This window comes from Drosophila pseudoobscura, chromosome X (assembly GCF_009870125.1).
Source record: "Drosophila pseudoobscura strain MV-25-SWS-2005 chromosome X, UCI_Dpse_MV25, whole genome shotgun sequence".
NCBI classification, from domain to species: Eukaryota; Metazoa; Arthropoda; class Insecta; order Diptera; family Drosophilidae; genus Drosophila; species Drosophila pseudoobscura.
In genome coordinates, this window is record NC_046683.1 from 12,661,290 (window position 1) to 12,683,863 (window position 22,574).

At 45.5% G+C, this 22,574-nt stretch overlaps 1 protein-coding gene across 2 annotated transcripts; it reads left to right on the forward strand.

Moving 5' to 3' along the window:
• Positions 1–22: 22 nt before the first annotated feature.
• Positions 23–21,650, forward strand: Grip (Glutamate receptor interacting protein). Of its 2 annotated transcripts, none has more exons than XM_015186234.2 (10): positions 23–624; positions 14,647–14,766; positions 16,687–16,902; positions 16,972–17,162; positions 17,222–17,580; positions 17,706–17,869; positions 18,904–20,200; positions 20,263–20,465; positions 20,535–21,019; positions 21,080–21,650. In XM_015186234.2, exons 1-10 carry the CDS (start codon positions 435–437, stop codon positions 21,179–21,181), a joined length of 3,327 nt encoding a protein of 1,108 aa, XP_015041720.2. In that variant the 5' UTR covers positions 23–434; the 3' UTR covers positions 21,182–21,650. The 2 variants fall into 2 exon arrangements, with proteins under 2 accessions (XP_015041720.2, XP_001354850.3); XM_001354814.4 differs by having other exon boundaries at positions 24–624; positions 16,969–17,162.
• Positions 21,651–22,574: the final 924 nt, after the last annotated feature.

Sequence of the window (22,574 nt, forward strand, 5' to 3'; positions counted from 1 at the left end):
AGAGCTGGCGCAAGATCGCATTTTCGCTTTGTTGCTGCCTCCTCAATTCGTTCCTCGGCCATTCAAAAATTTCGACCCGAGTGGCGCGCATCGCATAACGCGTCGTGTTCTGTCGTTCGCTTCGAATGGAATTTCGAAATTTGAATTGAAATTGAATTAAAAATCGAACCGGGCGCTTTTCCCCACGTCTGCCAACCCACCATCTCTTATTTCGAGTGTGCTCTGAATTTTTCATTGCTGTTCATTTTTTTTTTGCTGTTTTTCTACGGTTTTTGTGTGAAAATGTTTTTGAATCTTGTGCAGATTCGGTTCGGCCAGGCCAGACGGTTCTTGGATGGTATTCAGACATCCTAGGCAACACCTTATAAATAAAATCCCGCATAGAGATTTAAATACCCTAAATACTGATCCCGATCACAGCTGATCAGAAAATAATGAAATTGTGGAAATCGAAGAAGCCCATCGTGGGTTGTGTGCCCGGCAAATCCTCGGCCCTCAAGCAGGAGCAGGAGCTCCATCACCATCATCATCCACAGCACAATCCACATCCCCACCCACAACAGCAGCAGCAGCAGCATCCACAAGCCGAAAGCAACGGAATTGCATTGGCGCCCATGCTATCCGGTAAGTATTTCCTATTTCTATTCTATATTTCGCCCCCTATTTCCCGTTGAATGGAACAAACATATTTTTCCCTCTAAGCATGTGCGTTCCCATTTTCCGATTTCCTTCAGGGCCCCGCACTCCCCTTCCTCACCCATTCAGGGTTATCGCATTTCCGCTCAAGGTGGGCACGGACGGTCGCGGCGGCCCTCAAAAGTGCTCGTCTTTAGCTTTTCTTCTTTTTTTTTGTATCTAGATATCTGTGTATTTGTATCTGTGTAGAAGCTTCTTGTTTGACAGTTTCAATTAAAAGTAATTGCTCGCTTTCCGTTTCCATTTTCATTCTCATTTTCCAACTGGTTTGTGAAACGGTGATCTATCTGATCCGGAGACCCCCACAAAAAGATTTATTTGCTATGGGGTCTTTACTCGATAGAAAACCAAGTCTTGGAGTAAAACGAAATGTGAATGAAATCGTTGCAGATCGGTCGTGTGTCTACCGGCAGGGATTTTAATCCAAATTATAGATCGTAAATATTCCTATATTTTCAGGTGATATCTCTTTGCTCTTTTTTATTTTTTTTTTTTTTAATATTTAGATATAAAGGATGCATAGAAAAATGGTTGATTATCTCTGACCTATGTATCTCTGTGTCTCCCAGGGATTAAAGATCCAACAAAAAGCCGCCAGCCAAAGGGATCGGTGAGGAGGGGTGGGGAGGGAAGAGGAGAGTTATGGCCCACAAGAAAACAGCTTAAGCATCTCAACTTTTCAAGTTGCAATTGTAGAAGAGAGAGAAGCCACAAATGTATCTGTGTATCGTAGCGAGAGTGTAGCTGTGTATCTTTCAGGGGGGGTATCTGTGTAGCTGCGTCGTGTGCGCGGTCTTAAATTGCATTTGATGAATTTATGGCATGGCAGGCGCAATTAAGCATTTAATTAAATATTTCTGATGCGCGCCGCATTGTTGTTGCCCCGACTCCTGCCTCAGGCCTCCTCCTGCCCCCACCATACAGCGCTTTGGGCTTCATTTTCCTGTGCGGAATGCTGCTGCTGCTGCTGCAGATTGTTGATAAGGCGCCAGACACTGGCGATTGATTGTGTGGCACGAAAACAGACAAAAAAGATGCATAGACACAAAGCCAAAGAAAAGCTAGAGATACAAAGATATAAAGCCAAAGGAAAGCAAAAGATACATATATACTTAGATGCAGGACCAGAGTAAAACATAGATACAGCCAATGGAAAGTTAAAGATAAAAATGGGAATAGATGCAAATATAGTTACATAGATGGACACAGAGCTCGAGATGCAGGATACAAAGATAAAGATACATTCGTGCATTACGGCTGCTGAATTTGGCCGGAAAACCCTGGCTGGTAAGGAAAGGTTTTTAACTTTGAAATGAATATGTTTCTATCAGATACTTTATCTGTATATGTATACAAATCCATGCCCAAAACATAGGCGGTGACGCACTCATCATCCGTCAAACTCCAGTGCCACCGCCAGCGCCAGGGTTGGGGGTAGGGACAGGGACAGGGGCACGTCACCGACCAGATGTCACTTGTTTACACAAACAACAGCTCCACCAATAAATACAGAAAGAACAATCACTCGAAGCGATTGATTCCATTCCGGAATCAAAGAGCAAACACATACCATGGGCCAGAGCCTGAGCCTCAGAGAAAGGTGTGTGCAATGTCGAAAATGCAGCCAAAGGGAAGCCGCAGCTGGAGCCCAAAATCAAACATACCAGTGAGGGCCAACAGATGACACTGTGCAATCCAACCACCGCAACAGCCACCCCCCACCACATACGCCCCCCCCCTGTACCCCTACCCCCCACAGTCCACTGCGCACTCCGCACTCCACACACACTCCACTCTCTTTTTTATGACTTGTTCTTGTTGCTGGCTCACATTAAATGCTCATAAAATCAACGACAAAACATTTGAGATACATGCTCCTCGTACATCATAAAAAATGAGTAAAGACAACACCGATAAAAAGGGTATGAAGGGGGGTGGTGTGGTTGAGCGATTGATAGGGGAAGTGATAAGAGGAAAGAATATCTATCCACCCAGGAGTGGAAAGCAATCCATCTACTATGGTATGGAATAAACTCCTTATATCGGGCTCACAATAAGCTGATCCTTCCAGGGTCTTTCGGTTGGAAGCGGCCACTGATTGACTGGAAGTTGTTCGAATAGCTGGAACACCCTGCACGATAGATCCCATTCTCATAAAATGCGATAAAATCTATGGAATTTTGATGGTCATTTAGTCAATGACAGCGACAGAATTAGAAAATAATCAAAAAAAAAAAAAACATCGAACTGGAAAATGGGAAATTCGTTGGCCCGTTTATCGTAATTTTTTTTGGTGGTTTGGTTCCTGTTCCGTTTTTACGAGTTGATGGGAACGGCACTAAAAAAAAAACGGAAATAGTTTCGGAGTAAGATCTATCTGTCTGCCCTTGAGTGTATACCCCCTCGCCCATATTGTTCTTCTCCTTACAATTTACAGCTTATTTGAGTGGAGTTTTGATTGCTCTTCTTCCTTCTGCACTGCCTCTTTCTGTGCCTATCCTTCTGCATTTTCTGTTTCTTTCCATTTTCGGTGGCCTTGCCCTTCTTCTGCAGCTTTTGCTGTCTTCCTCTACGGTGGTTCTCTCTTCTTTCTCGTTTTCCATCCGTCCTCCTTCTTTTTCTGTTGGTTCTTTCTCCCCTCTCCTGCTTGTCTCATTTCTTTTGCTTCCACCTTCCGGTTGCTGCTTCTTCCAGTTCCCTGTAGACGCGATCCAAGAGTCTGGAAATCATTTGGTGACACTTTCCATCACTGTTGATGGCTTTATTTCGCTCTCTGGAGAATTGGAGTGCTTGTGGCTGCCTTTTATCCCCTACTCTCTCAGCAAGCGGCAACAATAAAAACCGCTCATCCAGGGATTTCCATAATAGTATGCACTTCCACATCCAGGAATTGGGTACACATGTGTGGGTAAGTGTGAAGGGAATTACGATTACGATGGGTCCCGACGGGGGAAGAGAGGGAGAGAGAAAGGGCAATACACATTCAAATTTGTTTTCCTAGATCGAAAGAAATTGCTGAGATGCCATTGTCGCGACACCCTCGCACCCCTCCTCCAGCAGCACTTCTAATCCATTCCACTCATTTTTGGGCAATCGAACATTTTTGTGTGTGAGACCGAGCATGTGTCTGTGTGCGTGTTTATTTTTCGCCACATTTCGGCCGTCGAGTGTAAACAAAGCAATGCATTGTGAAAGAGAGAGATGGGGCCAAGAGGGAAGAAGACTCTAAGCAAAGAGAGAACAACGAGAGAACTCGAAAATTTGACGCAATTAAAACCAAAAGTGGTGGGTGGTGGGGGGCCAGGCGTGATTCCTCTGCCTCCAGTTCGACGTCCAACAGTTGGTGCTGTTTATGAGGAATGGGCTGTAGCTGTAGCTGTGGCTGTGGCTGTGGCTGGGGCTGGGGCTTGGACTGGAGATGGAGTACCACTCTCCAGCATTTCTTTTGTTTTTGGGGCGTGAAAATCCTTTTGCTCTCCCCTCTGTCATAAAGCTGCCAAATCAAACGGAAACGCAAATGTGCGACAAATGCAACGGTTCTGCACACAGTACAACGGCAACCGAGCGGCAGCAGAGCAGAGGGAATCAACAGAGGGCGAAAGGGAATACGTAAACACAAAGCGTAGTAGCGGCAGAGGGCAGGCAGAGCAGCGCAGCGCAGCGCAGTGCAACGCAACGCGCAGCTCCCAGAAACGGGAAAAGCATAGGGAAGAAGAAGAAAGCACAAACAAAGCGCAGTGCCGGGCAGAGAAGAGCAAGCAGCAGGCAAATGCCATTTGTGCGCACAGTGGGCCACATAGGGACACACAATAGATCACAACAATCGTTTGGGCGAAGCACGGGGGTTGGGTTTGTATTGGGGATTGGGAGTAGTGGCAGCTGTTGCCGGCTGATAACGCAAATAAAGTTCCGCTACAAAATCAGGGACAAAAAGTTCACTGCACTTCCGTTGAACTTTCTCTGGGTTTGATTTTAGAGAGAGCAGGGGGTTGGAGGTGGAGGTGGAGGAATCGAAATGAGGGACATCGATATATAGAACGATTATCCCCCTCTTCACACATCTAAGACTTGGAAGACTGTGTTCCAGAGTTCCACTGTGCCACTGAAATTTGAAAATATTCTACAAATATTAACCAAGATGTTTCTATTCACTCTGCATATGTAAATTTTGTGTGATCTTCAGTAAAATAAACTTTTAAGGAGAATTTCTTTCTTCAACAGAAACTTTATTATTTTCAAGTAATTTTGTCAAATATTTTTTTGATCTTTCTTCCAGTCGTAGCCCAGGACCCTTTTGAAGTTCCTTTAGTTTTTGTTTTTTTCGTGTGTGTGTGTTTCCAGAACCAGAACCAATTTTGGTTTTATGGCCACTTGGTCCCATGGTTGGTTGTACTTTTTGTTTTTGTACATAGTTGTTTTCGCTGCTTGAATGGCGTGTTGCAAACATTTTGGTGCCACTTGGATTGCCGGCTGTCCCCCCTGCCGCTGTCATTTTACTTTGCCGCTGTCGGGTGTTGCCAGAGCTTGTGGTTCTGTTTACTCTTTACTTTTCGATGCTGCGCGAAATCTGCCACAACAACAAGAACAACAAAAACAACACAACCGACGGCGACGTCACTCAGCAGCAAACATAAACACGAACAAACATGCACACAAACACACACACTCTATGAAAAGGGAGTGGGGGAGGGGAGGAGGGGAGGGAAGGAATGGAATGGAGAGATGGAGAAAGAGTGTGCAATCTATTTAGAATTGAAAATACATTCATATTGCAGTCGCAGTCGCCGTCGCCGGTGCAGTCGTAGAACAGACGCCGTCCTTTGTAATATTGCCAGCCACAATTTCCACAATCCACAATCCACTCATCCTCCTGCAGCCAGAAATACACACACACATACGCATATGCATAGAAGAAAGAGCAGAAGTAGGAGAAGATGGTGGAGAAAATGTCACAATTTTAACGGTTCTGCTGCTGCGGCGGCAGCGCTGTCTAAAAATAGCAACAAAAAAAAAGTATATTCATGGAGCCCTGAGCACACGTTTAATGTAATTTGTTGCTGTGTTAATACCCTGGAAGAGGGTATTCCGCTTTCGGTTAGATGTCTGTAACACCCATGCATCAAATCATACATATGTATGTATTGTATGTAATATGTGTGTTAGAAGGAAGCTTTTCCGATCACATGAAGTCATTTAAGCATTTCCCATTTCATTTTATTATCAATATACCATACCATAGTAGTAGCTCCCCATGGGAACTATCGATTTGCAAGGGTATCAAAAGACTCATAATATTCCCTGTTGCTGCTGTCGCGGCGACGCTTTTGTCGTCGTCTACCGTTTGGATTAATTTGTAGAAAAGACAGCTTCCCCGCCTCTTGACTCTCTTCATGCGCACGCCAGCCATCCGCGCTGCACACTCCTACCCCTGCCCACCCGCCTCTTCGGCTCTCTCCCACTCTCTGGCCTGCATAAGTCGCAATAATTATTTGTTGTCTGTCTGCACCCCTTTCTCATAACCAACAAAAACAACAACACTCGACATGGCAGCGGCAGCAACAGCAGCAGCAGCAACAGCAACAGCACTGTCGCGATTCTCTCTCCCCCTCTTTGTCTTTCTGCAGTGCACGTGTTAATTATGAATGCAGAGAAGTTTTGGTTACAGTTGCAGCGTGGAATATCCTTGCATTTGCATGTGGGTATATACTTTTGTACATATGTATGTACGTATACATTCGAGTATGTTCCTCCTTATGTATAGAGCAACAACTGTAAAATTGCAGATGGTATAGTCGTGGGCCTCGACAATGACATACCCATTACGGATCAAAGAGGAGGACTTTACGGTACAAAAAAAACCCTCACTCTTTTCTACGCTGAGTCTCTCTGAAAGAAAAACAGAGTGAGAGAGACTCTGCATGTGTTTTCTTCATTCCCACTGTAATGATGAATTTGGCTGCATCGGTAGATAAATAAAACTCCGCCCATTAATTCTTATCAAAAAAACCGACTGTTTCCGTTTGTTTAATCCGATATACCCTTGGGTCTCTGGAGCGTGTGATGGGTACTTTGCCTGGGGCTCTCTCTCTCTCTCTCTCTCTGATAATGATTGCTGTTCATTTAATTGGAAATTCATTCCAGTCAAGGGTTGCTTAGAGCTTTGGAACTTACATAAATACCATCCATGGGCCATCAGCCATCTCTGAGATCTATCACAATCTCATTATGCACCCCGGCCCACAGTCCACACACTTGATTGCACTCTCAATATGTCCTCCATTCCCACTCTAAATGAGACTTCAAGTGTCATGAGTTGTACAAATTTGTGTGCATCCCCATCCCTCACCGACAAAATTTAATGAGATCTCAGGCTCTTGACAAACAGCTTTGTACACCCCTCCCCTCTCCCCTTCCACCAAAAACAGTTATCAGCAGCTGAGAGCGCGAGAACGCCTTTCATTTAGTCAACGGTGAAATTCAATAAAGATATCCACAAAATAAATACAATATCTCCGAGCCGAGATCTCTGAGCCGAACCGAACCGAACCGAACCGATCCAAAGAGAACCTTTTTATCAGAGGCACGACTACACTGCTGCTTCCCGTTCGTGCCCCGCTGCTGCGGCCCTGGATTGGTTATGGGTAATTAACATTTTGGGGCATAAATCTCTGCCCCCTTACTGATCGCAGTCGAAAGTGGAAAGAGACGAGAGAACGAAAGAGAAAGGGAATGGGGCGTATCGCATATGGCTGTGAAATTGTCAAATATCTTTTCCACCGAGTAGCCAGAGGCGGCGGGAAAAATGTTCTGCACAAAATTATGACTCCCTCCAGGCCCAAAAAAAAAGAAGAACATAATTAAGGGGCCGATGCTTTAGATACTCTTGCCGATCAATCATGCCTCATCATATGTACCACTGCTCCACTAAAGCACACCATCGAATGATTCGAATGCCGTCTTGATTCTCTGCAGAAATTCCCCATAAGCGAACGGATAGTTGGAACGAGAAATTGCCAGTCTCATGTTGAACATGGGATATAAGAATGAGGTCGAATGTGCTACTAATAGAAGATTTTGATTGAAGTTTAGAGAAGAAAACGAAAAGGATATACATATCTCACCATAGGATGGTTTCTGTATATGATGTTTTCAAAAATATATCCCATATCTCGCTGCATTGCAAGCCTCATGGGGCAAAGTGATAATACTCTCTCCAAAAGGGTAGCTCCCTGTAACGCGAAATGGTCGTAAATCAATTTTGGAATTTAGCAAAGTTTCCCTCTTCTGTCGGCCCCTCTCCTTCCCCCGTTTCCCCATTCAGCCGACTATAATTTGCGAATTGAAATATTTTCGCAAAAAGGGTGCTTAACATTGCGGAGAAAGGGAAGACACAGGACAGCGACATTTCTTACGATGTGCGAGAGAGGGAGTAATGAACGCCGCGTTGTGTTGTCAGGGCTGCAGTAGCTGTACATTTTGAGATATCACTTCCTTCATCCAAGCTCAGAATAAGGAGAAACACTTGCATCTTATCGATAAAATCATGTCGAATTATGAACCGATTGGAAAACCGATATTTATTCCAGGAGATTCGACTGATTGCCTAATGCGATAGCAAGTAGATTAAAAAGAGTCTCGTCTTTGATATCGAAAATGTAGGTATACAAATTTGTTCAAGCTTTTCTGTCACAAAAAGTTTTATGATGGCTTCTCGATAATCGATTCGATTGTTTGCTTTGCAGCCCTGATGGTGATTACTCATTTGGTTTTTATGTTGAATGAATGTCAACTGGGAGGGCCCCGCGATGACGATCACGATCCTCCCATCCTCCCATCCTGCCATGCTCCCATGCCATCGCTGACAGTCGTCGCTGTTTGTGCGTGTCTGGGCTGCCTCTGGGTTCGCCCTTTGGCGCGACTTGCGGCTGTTGCACTTTGGCTTGCAGGGCCTCTCCGCCTGCCACTGCAACTGCCAGAGGCCCCGCTTTGTTGCGGCTTTATCAGATGTTGACATTTTTCTCTGCGGAACCACACTCGAGTTCATTTGCAATAATTGGTTTTCCTTGTCTTTCCCTCAACACACGAGTGGAGCGGAGTACAGTTCCGCACCGCACCGAACCACACGGCAGGGAGAAGAGTGTGTGTGTGTGTGTGCGCCTTGTGCTAAATAGATTCTGTTGGGAAATTTTTGACATATTTTCACGCCCAAACGTGTGTCCATTAATAAGTCAACGCCATCCGTCCGTACTTCCGTCTGTCCAACGTCCATTGCTTTGAGGTTAATGGATACATGGGGTACCATGGATGACGTGCCCCCAAGTGGCAGGCAGCTCCACTCCATACCACTCTTAAGGCTACTGCTGGAACTGGAACATATTCCACAGAGAGCGTCGAGGCTAAATGGAACAATAACAAAGCCTCAAGTTGCCAATAGATTGCGGCATGTCAATCAATCAATCAATCATTCACTCACACACACACATAGAAACCATCGAACGACCAGTCCATCAATTGGCTGGCATATGCACAGTCAAGTCGATTGGATCTTCTAGCACCTGTCAATTTGGTTCAGATCGGATCTATGCCCTATATCTCAATTGAAGGAGCGATCTCTTGTCATGGATACAGCAGCGATGAAGATTAAATGGTAGCGGAACAGAGATCGAATACCTCTCTTCCTTCCACTGCGAATCACTTCCAATTGCGGCACAAATTTAACCTAAATGAACGGCCAATCCAGGAAAAGATACAACTAGAATTGAGCTTTCAACTGTAGAAAAAGGCTCTGAATCAGACTGTAGGAATGTGTTGGCTCCCTCTCGTTCAGCGTTCATCGTTCATCGTTCATGCTCTGATCGTCCAATCTCCTTTATAATTAAGAGATCGCATTGTGCAGATTCCGTTTCTGTTTCGTTGAATGATGTCTATTTTGTCCGTAAATGTAGCAAATCGTCATGGAATTTCTTGCATCAAATGAACCAGTCCAGAAAAGAAACACATTAATAGAGTAACATAAAGAAAAAGACAGAGTGAGAGACAGAGAACAAAGTGAGGAATGCGACCCCCAGCGATGTCTCGGCAAAAGGCAAATGATCGGCCCTTGATCCCCAGATGGAAAATGGAAGTGATGTTGGTGCCTGTTCTATGCCAGCAATCAGAGCCGCACGGAGATCTGTGATCCGTCTAATTGTCAGGAGGACTTCTGAGGAAGTAGCTGCAAGTGCCTACTCCCACACCCATCTAGACTCTTGCCACTTGGCCGCTCTGCTTTCCTCCGTTGCGGCTGAGCGCAACTTCCGCTGCAGGCCAAACAACTGTCGCCGATAAATTTTGCCCGCAATTTCTCCGGCGACATCGTCTTCCGCCGTCGGAGAGGGCCATAAAAGCGAATAGAAATGGGCAAAAATAGTCTTAACTGCCCCACGGATATGGGATATGGATATGGCAATGGATCTTTCACTTCCAGTTGACGTTCGTTCTCCCCAACAAAACGGAACTCCGAATGGCACTGCGAATTAGCTGGGAATTGCTAATGTCTATCCATTAGTCGAATAAGTTTTCTTTTTGGGGGAGAGTTCTGTTGTGGGAGTTCCCTGCGACAAGGGGAGAAGGATATTTGCGTTGCTTTTTTTTGTGGAACTATAATTAAAATAAATTAAAGCGTTCATGGGGTGTTTTCTCTTTAAACATATTTCACTTTTAGAACTTCCTTTCTTTAGTTTCTTGAGCTTGCGTTTCTTTGAACCACTTTTACCTTTATGAACTCTAGTACAAGAATCTTCAGAACAATGGTGGTTCTCTTTGTGGTATTTTAACTTTAATTCCTATTCGCTTTGAATTTTCGAGAGTATTATCGAATTTTATGAAATACCAAAGAACAAATGGTATTTAGATTTTCATTCGGGTGGGGTTATGGAACTTTTATTCTTTCTTGAGCTATCCTTCGTCTCTGATCGGGACCCCGTCTGTTCAGTCAATGCCTTGAGCAGCTGAGTCCTTCCCAGAATCCAACAACCATATACACAGTCTTTGGACTAACTTTTCGTTTCGAACAGCCAGACACGGTCTTTGCTGAGGCGCAAAAGTCGGTCCCAGAAAAGAAAAAAGATACATGTGTGTACATTTTATTGTCTTTGATTATGCACAGTTCCCTGTCGATATGCTTCGCTTTTGCGAAAACAAATTTATTCGATAATCCCGAGCACAATTTGCGATGCTTTTGAAACTGAAATTTGATCTAGTTCCGGAAGAGCTTTCAGATGTATTTGTTGAATGCGAAACTGGCTCGATTTTACGGATAGACCTTTGTTCCCCCTGAAACCGAAACTAGTTTAAAAAGAAGGTAGATTCTAAATGGTGATATGTTTCCGCTGAACCTGGAACTAGTTCATCGGCCTATGCAAAAGTTAATATGTTCCTTTTGAATACGGAACAAGCTCTAAACTAACATTCTGATTTTAAATTGATCCTTCTGAATGCTTCACCGATAGAAACTTGTTCCCAATGAGACCGGAACTAGTTCCGATTTATAGCCCCACACACACACAAACACACATGCAGGCACCATATGTGTATCTAGCGATATTGCCATTAGGTTTTCACTTCGCTTTTCTTTTATTTTTTCCTCGGAGAAGGGTGTGGGTGGGGTGGGAAACACGCGTAAATCAGTTTGGAAATCAACTCGAAATTTGTCTGCATATATGTATAAATATGTATGTAAATACATATGTACATGTATGTATATTTGTATGTGTATATATTTCATAAATCCATACGCACTCCATCACATTAGTTGGCTATTTTATGGGCTCTCGTTTCAAATTCATTTAGCGCTTGGCTCGTTTTGATTTGTTCCCCCCTTCTTCGACGCCCCTCTCTGTCTCTCCGGCAGGAAAACGCTGTCCAGGGCATCTCTCAGACGGGAGGGGGATTTGTTTTTTTCGTTCCTCATTTTTTACTTAATTTTTGATAAAAAAAAAAACCAAACTGAAACGTACATATAATTTCCGTTCGCCGGCTAGAAGAAAAAAACCTCAAAATCAGAAGAATAAAAAAAAAACTACTGACCGGCCTCTGTTGAAATCAAAATGAAAAGCGTACATTATAAAAATAGCAGAAAAAGCGCATCCAAAAGAAATAACAGCAAAAAAACGTGAAATGTGAACACCACTTCAAAGGCGAATGCGAATAAAAAAAAAAGAAGAATCGCGGGATATACTGTACATGTATGTGGTGTGTGTGTGTGTATATATGTGTGTGTGTGTGTGTGTGTACGTGTATGAAGATATAGCCAAAGGTGCAACTGAACCCCAAATTGGCACACCTTTTGGTGGAAAAAAGCGATTCCGAAGCCGAAGAAAACAAATTAAATGAAAATAAATTATAGAGTGGATGTGGATGGCAGGGAAGAGCCAACGGTGGGGAGAGACAACGACTGTGTGTGTGTGCCAGGCAAATGAAGCGAAACGCTCTATACCCTTATAGAGACAGGGTATGTCCCTTCCAAAAGCCATTTACGCTAGACAATTTGAAACAGATAATATTCGAAAATCATCATCATAAGGATTAAATGGGTAACATTGAAAAAGTGATGCCCGGAAATGCACGCTTGTTTATTTTTCGAAGAAAATTAAAATAAAATGCAGAAAATTAAATAACAAATTAATATAAATAAAAAAATAAATATTTGATTAAAAACAAAATAAAATACAGAAAAAATTAGATTAGAAATTAATATAAATACAAAATAAATATATGTCAGAAGCATTGATTTTCCGATGTTTAATCACATTTGACTACGATTTTTCAAATAAAATTAAAATAAAATACAGAAAAAATTTGATAAAAAAATTAATAGAAATATACAATAAATATTTGTCAGAAGCATTAATTTTAGATTGATTGTTGCTCTATAATAAGTATTCAGATAGAGCTAATGCTCTAATTATCTCTCTAAAATTACAAATAATTTACCCCTTAAAGACAAATAACCGAAAATTATCAGCCAGATGAGGATAAAACGGCTAAAATTTAGAAAATGATTGCAATCAAATGCGAGAACATTGGAAAATGTAGAGAAACAGAATACAGAACTCTCTTAAATTGAATCTATATTTTAGATTGTTTGCTATTCGATACATATTCTCTGATAGATCTTACACTCTCATGTCCTTCGTTTGATTTGGTTTAAAAAACTCTCCCGTCCAAGAGGCGGATGGAAGAGCATCTACGTTGCGGCCTTGGTTTTGCGGGTCTCACATGCACTTTTTTAGGCAGATATACTCGTACATACACTCGTATTTTTCTCTACCGCCGGCGCCGACGTACGTTTTTCCAATTTTGTTGTTTCTTCTCGTTTTCATTTTCATTTTCGTTTTGTTTTCCGTTTTTTGTTGCTGTTGCTCTTGTTTTTCTTTTTTTTTTTTTGGCTTTTTCCCTAATTATTGTTGTTGCTTCTTCTGGTTCATAGTCGGGCGGCGGCGGTCGCATTAAGAAAAACTTTATGCGCCATTGAAGCGTTCGAAAATAAAAGTCGCGTCCGCGTCCGTAGCGGTCGCCGTTTGCCGCTTGCCGCTTGCGTCAAACTTGTGGCAACGTGTGTCCGTGTGTATCCGTTACGCACACGATGGACACCGGGGGGGATGGGAGGCCAGAGGCCAGAGGCAGGGCGGATGATGGTGGATGATGTACGCCGTAATTGTAGCAGATCGCGTATACGCCGCATGGTCCAAATGTTGCAATATGAAAAGATACAGAGGAATAGAGAGGGAGACGCTGCCGTTGGGTGCCATGCATTGTATTGAATGGTGTATCCGTAATTGGGGTTTTTGGAGAACCCTATTTTTTGTGACCGAAAAAAGTAAAGAAAATATTGAAAAGTACAAAAGTAAATCAAGAACAAAAAGAAGCCAGAAATATATCTATCTGCGGAATTGGCCAAGAAATAATTTCGACTTTGGTTCCTAAACATTAATAATCAGATAAAATACTGATAAAGATCGAATGAGACCGATGAAATACCTATAGGGTCAATAAGGATGGATAAAATACCAATAAAGACCGGCTTAAAATCCATAATAAGAACCGATACATATGGTTAGATAGGGATTGGGTCAATGAATGACGACGAGGATGACGAGGACTTGCTAGACGGCGACATCTTAATTTTTTCTGAATCTTATAGAACGCGCTTCTGAGAAAATTCTTCGATAAGATGCGTAATGAATGCTAGAATTAAATGTGGCAATAGAGAATCTTAGCATAGTATCTGGCTATAAAATAGCTGCCGCTGCTTTTATGGGCTTTTATGCCTGCTCTTCAGCCACGTGGCCTCAAGTATGGATCATTAGCATTGCAAAAGTTATGCCATTATGTACATATATCGATGTTATTTCCCAATTTTCCCAAGTGATCCTCTGTCTCGCTGTTTTGCTATTTCTGTGGAGCCATCATCTGGCATTCTTATAGGAGGAGGAATCATATAAGATTAATTGACTTCTGTTTTGTGTCTGTATCTGTGTCTGTTGCTCATCAGAGAGTGGGGATTCATACGAAATGGCTTCTTATGGATGGAATTTTAATTGAGACTTTTGGCGACGCTGAAGGTCGTTTTCGTATTGGAAATTTGCTGGATTCTTCGAAATCTGATGAATGTATTTACTTCTATGGATACCTCCCCCCCACCCCCCAAGTGGTGCCACAGATGCGTGGGGCAGCAATACGGCTGGGTGTCTGTGTGTTTCTTTTGATCTGCGGGTCGGATCCCTTCTTTTGGTGTGGAAGAATAAATTAAGAAATGCAGCTGCTTTTCGGTTTGCAAAAAAGCAACACGAATGACCAGCTTGCCTGCCACCTTTGATGTTTGTGGCAACCAAACGTCTGTCTCTCTCTCTCACACTCACACTCTCTCCTAATGTTCTCTCCGTTTGTGTTTTTGTGTTTCTATTGCAGTCGATCGAGCCATGAGCCCAGCACAGTCGGAGGACTCTGGATTGGCACCGGAACGGGGCACCACCTATGCCACCATCACACTGCCACGCAATGCCCTCCATCTGGCCATCACATTTGCAGGTAAGCCACCCCTTCCCACCTCCATATTCCCATGCCCCTTTTCGGAAATCTGATAGTCGATAGGGGGCCTGTCATAAGGCGGTAATCAGCGTCAATCTGTCCATCCAGTAATCCAATAATTGCTGCAAAATATCGCTCTCTCAATCGAATCAATTGATTGACTCAAAGCCTAAATTATGCGGGTCTTCAGATTATGACAGACAGAGCAGAGCGCCTTGTTGGATCTCACAATTGAATCATTATTTTCTCTATCGAGATGCAAGATTTTCATTTCAATGAAGAGACGCTAATTGGACCAACGGCAGGGCCCCCAGATTCGCGGTTAGAGATCGAATTGAAAGGAAGGAGGGAGACTCTTTGTGAAGACAATTACCTTTAAGTATACCTTTTTTTAATACACACGTTGGTTTGTTGTACAAAAGAGGGAGAGAGAGAGAGAGAGAGAACTGATATTCTGCCATAGAATCCCCAAGTGAATGGCAAACTGGCAGTCACACGTGAACATGCGAATTTCCTCGATTTTGGAACTGTGTTTCACTCGAATAGCTCATTTTCCAGACTTTAGACCCTTAAAAACAAATGGAACTATCAATCGAGGGGAATCTCTGGGTTTTCTCTCCCACGTTGAGGGGATCCATTTCCGCTGATCTCCCAGCCACCGCCACCCTCTTTTGTGCTTCCTGCGTCTTTCAATGTCAAGTGAATGGCAAGTTTGCCAATCACGAGTGAACGTTTGTACTATTGTTAAAAGATCCGCCAGATAATTTGATATCTGGTATCTGTATAGAATCTGCCTTCGATTTTGGACTTCCGTCTCTGTGGCTCTGTCATCGACTCGTCAGCCGACAGAGAAAAAAGCCAGAAAGCTAGACGAAACGCGAGTGAATCGAAATAACAAAACCGTAAATAAAGAAATCGAGTAAAAAAACAACAACGCCGGACTCTAGGTTTGGGGGCAGCCGCAATGAGAGCACAAAGTGGCAGATTGCCAAAACAACAACAACAACAAAAAGAGAAAGAAAACTAGAGAAAATGAGGGGGAAAACTACGAAAAAAAACTACCCGTCGGAGGCGACGCTTTATGACAAACGTGTTGCAGAGGCAGCAACAGAAGATGCCGCTTACGTCAGAGGCGACTCGACTCCCCCGCGATACTAAGGTTAAACCCCCAGACCGCAGCAACGACCCTTGCCCCAATCCCATTCGCATTTCCCAGCCTCCCCCCCACCCATATGCCATAAGATTAGTCAAAAAAAAAAAACAGAGAGAGCCGAGACGAGACGAGACAGAAATCTGAATTGGTTGGACTTTATATTCTGTGATTCAGAATCGACAAAAATCGTACCAGATACGTATGTACATATATTTAGTATACGAGTATATATGTATATTATGTCTGGCCAGCGACTGACGCCCCATCCCGTCGGGGGGTGGGACTGGGACTGGGGCGGCTGCGGGGGCTTTTACTATGTAGATTGGAACGATGATTTATTTTGGCAGCGACAACAGCAGACTCACAGACACGGACCCACAGACATAAAGACAGAGCACATTATCGACGGAGAGACGGCAACAGCGACGCGTTCCGCATTCAAATCAAATGATTCGGTGCCCATGCTGTCTGGGCGATCGGCGGAAACAGAAAACATCCCTCGAAATGGGAGAGTAAAACACCCTCACCCTCCCCATCAATCGACAGCACCTATAAATGAAGACATTCGCATGTTGACGTGTGACTGCCAATTTGCCATTCACTCTGCGTGTTAATCGTTAAAAAAGACAACAAATCGCTTGGTTTCCCTCTTTGTCCTTTCGCTTATGGGAACATCGAGTGCAAAATCATTTGAGGTTGGCGCTACTGTTTAAAGTTTCTTCAATATATCTTAAGTATTCTTCTCTCTTCCTCTCTCGCCCGAACAGAACGTAACGATCTTTCGTATCCCCCCGTTGTGGGTGCCCTCAATCCGGTGGGGCATGCGGCGGACTTTCTGGCGCCTGGGGATCGCCTGCACCAGATCGATGGCATCTCCACCATTGGCCTCAGCAATCAGAAAGTGATGAATATGCTCTGTACCGATGCCGGAGGAGGAGGAGGACCAGCCATCGTTGAGATTGAGTACTCGCTGCCGGAATACAGTAAGTGGATGAAAACGATGATCCTTCAGATCAGATGGTGTATCTCTGTATCTTTCGCTCTCTCAGCAGTTTCCCAGAATAGTCTCTGTGTATCCTCGAAATTGGCACAGATCACCGTCGAGCGGGAGAGCGGCTGCCTGGGTCTGACGCTGCGCGGCGGTGCCGACTATCCGCTGATTGTGACCCATGTCCGTCCCCATGGACCCGTCTACAAAACAGGACGCATCAAGCCCGGTGATCGTTTGCTACGAGTAGATAATGTAAGTATCCCCCGCAGTCCCTGAGCCCTTGATGATCCATGTTTCCCCTCAATTTTCAGATCTCGCTGATTGGCAAAACCCTGGCCGAGGCCCAGCAGATCATCAAGTGCGGCGGGGTTCATGTGTCCGGAGGCTACACCAATTTGACCATCGAATACGATGTGTCCGTTGTCCAGAGCGTCGAATTCTCCATGGGTCCCCTGCTCATCGAGATCGAGCGTCCCATGAACGACAAGCTGGGCCTCGTGCTCTGCAACTATACCGCAGCGATGGCAGCGGCGGGATCCTCCTCCGTATCTGGCTCTGGGTCGAGTACACCCTCCAGTGGCGGGGGCGAGAAGATGGAGGATATGGTGATGGTGGTCACCCAGCCGGGGGTCTATATAGCGAGCATACTGCCGGCCAGCATTGCCGATCGGTGAGTGGAAGACTGACGATGGGAATGGGATCGACATCGAATGAATGATGTCATCTGTGTGTTTCGGTCTCTTTGAATCTCTAACATTGTTTCGGTTTTGGTTTTGGTTTCGGTTTCTGTTACAGATGCGGCGCCTTATCCGTTGGCGATCAGGTGCTCTCCATCGACGACACCATGATCGAGCATTCGGCCTACAGTCCCGACGAGGTAATGACCATATTGGACACCAGCACAGGACGGGGCTACACACAAATGCAGATCATGCCCGCTCACGCTCTGGCCCGACGCGGTGAGTTTTTCCACAACGATCCAGCCATCCACTTTCCCCATTTGGCTATCGACTCTCGGCGATCAGCCAGAGGCAGGCTCCCAAGCGGCGCGACGAAGGTCTGGCGTGGGCGTCACGGCTAATGAACAGAGTCGTTCGATTCTCGATTGTTGAACAGTTGAAACAATAGTCGGAAAGACAGACAGAGCCCAAAGTGTGGGGTTTCTTGAGGAGTTGCTACAAGAAAAAGGAACCTAATATTTATGGGACTCTGCAGAAAGATGGAATAGTATTTAAAGTGGAAACGGGACTATAAGTTGCAGTTGTTCAATGGTAATACTTTCGGGGGTGGGATGGGGTAAACTCGTACAAAAGGCCGGCCGAACACGAACTGTGTTTTGAGCGCTCTCTTCTGAAAGCTACTCGTACTTTCAAAAGCCACGTTTAAAAAGTCGTGTACCAATAAAATGTATGAACGTTACTCATATTAGTATAGAGATTATCTTTGCCTGTACCGCGTCATGCGGCAGTGCCCCTCGGTCGATTGTCTGCCTGATTTAAGCGCATAAGAAGCTTCGTCTTGGATCGTCTGGTGGCAGTTTCTGTTCGAACTGAACTCTCAGATAGTGTTCCATCCACCCTCGTTAGAGCCCAATCAATTGGCTTCTCTATGTTTCTTTCGTTAATTTGTTAAGCAAACACACGAAAGACGAGACAGACAGACGGAAAGACAGAGAGACAGAGAGACGTGTATGGAGATGGGAAATGTTCTGCTTCTGTCCCCCAATCGATCGAATGGAGTCGTCTGAAAACAATGGAAATGGAATCAAAGTGGAAGCGATCGATGATAGAGGGTAGGGGGCCCCATCAATTCTCCAAGAGATGGAGGACACAGCAGCTGTGGGGCGACACTAAGCTGTGGATCAGTTCAGGGTTATTTAAAAGCTTTTATTGGATTTAGAGAGCAGAGGGAGCAGGAGTACTCGTAGAAGCCGCTCCCATTCCATTCCATTCCTTTTCGTTCTATTTCCATTTCTAATTCTTGTCTTTTGCAGGTCACACGGCGCTGGGGAGTCCAAAGTACAGCTTCAGCACTCTGGAGTCCCGCAAGTCCACGTCCGCGTCCGCGTCGACGGGCAGGCAGCGGCAACGCTTCGCCAGAAAGAGCTCTCTGCCACTGGAGGGACTGCCAATGGCTGCCGCAGCTGCAGGAGTAGGTGGAGGAGGAGGAGGCGGAGCAGGAACGGGTCATGCCAGCAGCAGCCTGGGCTTGTGCCGGGCCGAAAGCTTTCCCGTGCTTCTGGATTGCAGCCAGGGGGCTGGCATAGTCCTTGGTGGGGATGGCAGCCAGGGAGGATGCGGAGCAGCCATGACCATTGGCCAGATTCTGGCCGATTCGGTGGCCGATCGCAGTGGCTGCATCCAGGTGGGTGACCGCATAGTGGCCATCAACAAAATGTACAGCCTGGATGCGATGGCCATGCGGCAGCTTCTGGAAGGAGGCTCCTTGCGCCACACCTCCAATGGAAACGGCCATGGCTCGAATGGGAACATCAACAACATGAACGCCCCGGCCAATTGGCTGGAGCTGGAGATTGAATTCGATATGCCCGATGCCGTGGTGCCCTCCAGCGGTGTGTTCAATGTGAAGCTGCTGCGGGCGGGCAAGTGTGGCCTGGGCCTGAGCGTGAGCGGCTCCAGCCATGGCGGTCTGGTCATCTCTGACGTGAAGATGGGCAGTCCCGCCCATCGCAGTGGCTCTCTGAGGGCGGGCGACATCCTGCTTGCAGTGGATCAGCATCCAGTGCAGCACTTTAACGTGGATTCCCTGCTCAAGGACTCTCAGCCAACACAGCAGCAGCAGCAGCAGCAGTCGAGCAGCAGTCCACCCGTGAGTCCCACAACGGGAGCTGACTTTACCACGCTGACCATCAAGCGTGTGGTGCTGCCCGACTTCCTGCCGATGGCCAGCAGTCCCATCTACAGCAACTGTCCAGCGGGAGCGGGTGGCATGGCGGAGCACGATCTGTACAGCAGTGCCTATGTGACGGCCGGCAAATATGCGGACTGCATTTCCCTGAAGTCTCGCACACCGCAGCCGGAGTACTTTCGACTGCCCAGCAGCATGCCCATGCAGCAGCAGCAGCAACAACACCAACAGCAGCAACAGGAGGAGCAGTCTGCGGTGCAGATGAGACATGTGGGGGGTGGTGGCTCGTTCAGCCGCTCGTTTGTGGGGGCTGGTGCAGTCAATACGCAGAGTTTGACCACGGAGCTGCCCGAGGAGGAGGACGAACAGGATGAGGACCGGGAGCAGCTCTACACGGGCTACGAACTGAATCGCTATGCCAGGTAGGCAGCTCCTACCAAAAGAGTATTATCTGATATTTAATATATGGCTCCTCTTTTTGCAGTGTGGATTGCACGGCTTTGCCGCCGCCCATGGAGAGCAAGGTGTACGGTTCGGCGGCCAGTTCGAGCAGCAAGAGCAGCGGCAGCAGTCTGCATCAGATTATCTTCACCGTTCGCCTAGAGCCGAAGGGCGGCCTGCTGGGCATCACCCTGGCCGGCAGCGAGGACATCACCAAACCGATCACCATCAGTGGCCTCGTGGAGGGTAAGCCGGGAGAACAGCAAGGAGAATAGCGTTTAATAGCTTTACTTATGGATTTCTCATGTTTTCCAGGTGGCATTGGCCATAAGAACGGACAGATTCATGTGGGAGATCAGCTGCTGGCCATCGACGAGCACTCGGTGCAGGGTATGCCGCTGTCGCATGCCACCAGTCTGCTGCAGAATTTGGGCGATCTTGTCGACCTTAAGATACTGCGCAGCCATGCGGATCTGGCCAACGGCAGCCACCATCTGCCCCAGACGCAGGCCATCTACGCGAAAGTGCAACGACGGCCGCGCAGTCCCAGCAAGGAGTCAACGTGCAATGGGAATGGCAGTGCCACCGGCAGTGCGAACGGCAGCACGAATGGCATTGCGAATGGAAGTGGGAAGCCGCGCATTTTCCATGTGACGCTCTACAAGGACAAGGTGTACGATGACTATGGCTTCTCCGTTTCCGATGGGCTATACGAGCGGGGTGTCTTCATAAATCGCATACGCAGTGGCGGCCCCGCGGACATGTGCAGCCTGCTTAAGCCTTTTGACCGCATCATGCAGGTAAGAAATCCATTTTCCAGTCCCCAGGATAGCTAATATTTCTTTAACCCCGACGACCAGGTGAACGAGATGAAGACGCAGGACTTTGACTGCTGCCTGACGGTGCCGCTGATAGCCGCCGCCGGTGACAAGATCGAGATGATTATGCAGCGCACAGAGTAGCTCCTGAACACGCATCACATCGGCCCCTGTTAAACTAGTTGTATGCTAAGCTAATCCTAAGTGCCACCATCCCATAACACCACACAAAAACCAAACCAAACGAGAGTTTATTCGATAAGCTTATCCCAACGAGAACGGAGCACGAGGACGAACCAGACGGCTGCCTTGAGAACACCTTTAACGACAATAATAAGCACAAAAAAATCCATGATTCGTGAATATCGTTATACCGCTACATCGCTTGCCTTTCCGCATATATCGTATCGTATATCTAGATCTTTAGTCTCTGCCATAACCAAATAATGCCCTCTTAAGGTAGTTCTGCCATAATTATACTTAAATTCTATCTCTAAACTTGTTTTCTAGCGTAAATAAATAATCTTACTGAAAGTTTGTTCGAAACTAAACAGATACCACAAAAGTAAATGTATGTGTCGGGTTTCCTGCACAGTAGCCACCCACACAACGAGTTCCTTGGTGTTTGGTTTTGTAAAGCCTACTTTCTAGGCAGTTCCAGGCCACATTCGCTCCTAAAACTCCCGTTTAGCGTGACTACAGCAATAACATAGGCGAACAAGGCAAGAATAACGGACAGCCTAAGAAAAGATACAAGATACCATCCGACGTATGGCCATTTCCACCAAAATATCCACAATGCCGATACAAATTAAAAGTCAATTAAAACACATTTCCATATTATTCTGTTCCGATATTATAATGTATTATACATATATGGCTCAGATCTGATTTAAAAATATAAACGATTCAATGAAGTAAAAAGTATGCAGGGCCTTGTTTGTGGTTCTTTTTAAAGAATCTATTAGGGAATAAAATAAAAAGGGACTTAGATTTAAGGAATTGTAAGCCAAAGACTGTCTTTCAGACATTCGTTAGATATGTGCCTGTGTGTATATATTTTGAACCATTGCTTGGATTCGATTATTTGCAATGAGCATTTTCTAGGCTGTTCTGTCGAACCCCCATCGAAGTCAACAATGTTCTAATCAATACTAAACAGAGTAAACACGAGAATACATAGTATATATCCCTGTCAGAACCGCAACATCTGGCGAGATCGTTTGCAGCGCCTGTACTCTGAACCCCTTGGCCCGGCTCGTGTTGCGTTTGCGTCCGTCACTGATCTTGTAAACAATTACCCCACTGAGGTTTATGCTACTCTTAACAGAGATTGTTGTTCAATGCTCCAGATCGCCGATCCCAGCTTTCAGATTGTAAGTATATTCTATTTTCAGTATTCCCACATTTACATTTATAGTGCACTGTCAACAACAACAAATTGCTTAAGCAAATGATGCACCAAGTACCTCCAAAAAGGGGGCTCCGAGTCCCAGAGGAGTAGGGAGGAGGGAGACAGAAGGGACTCTCCGATCCG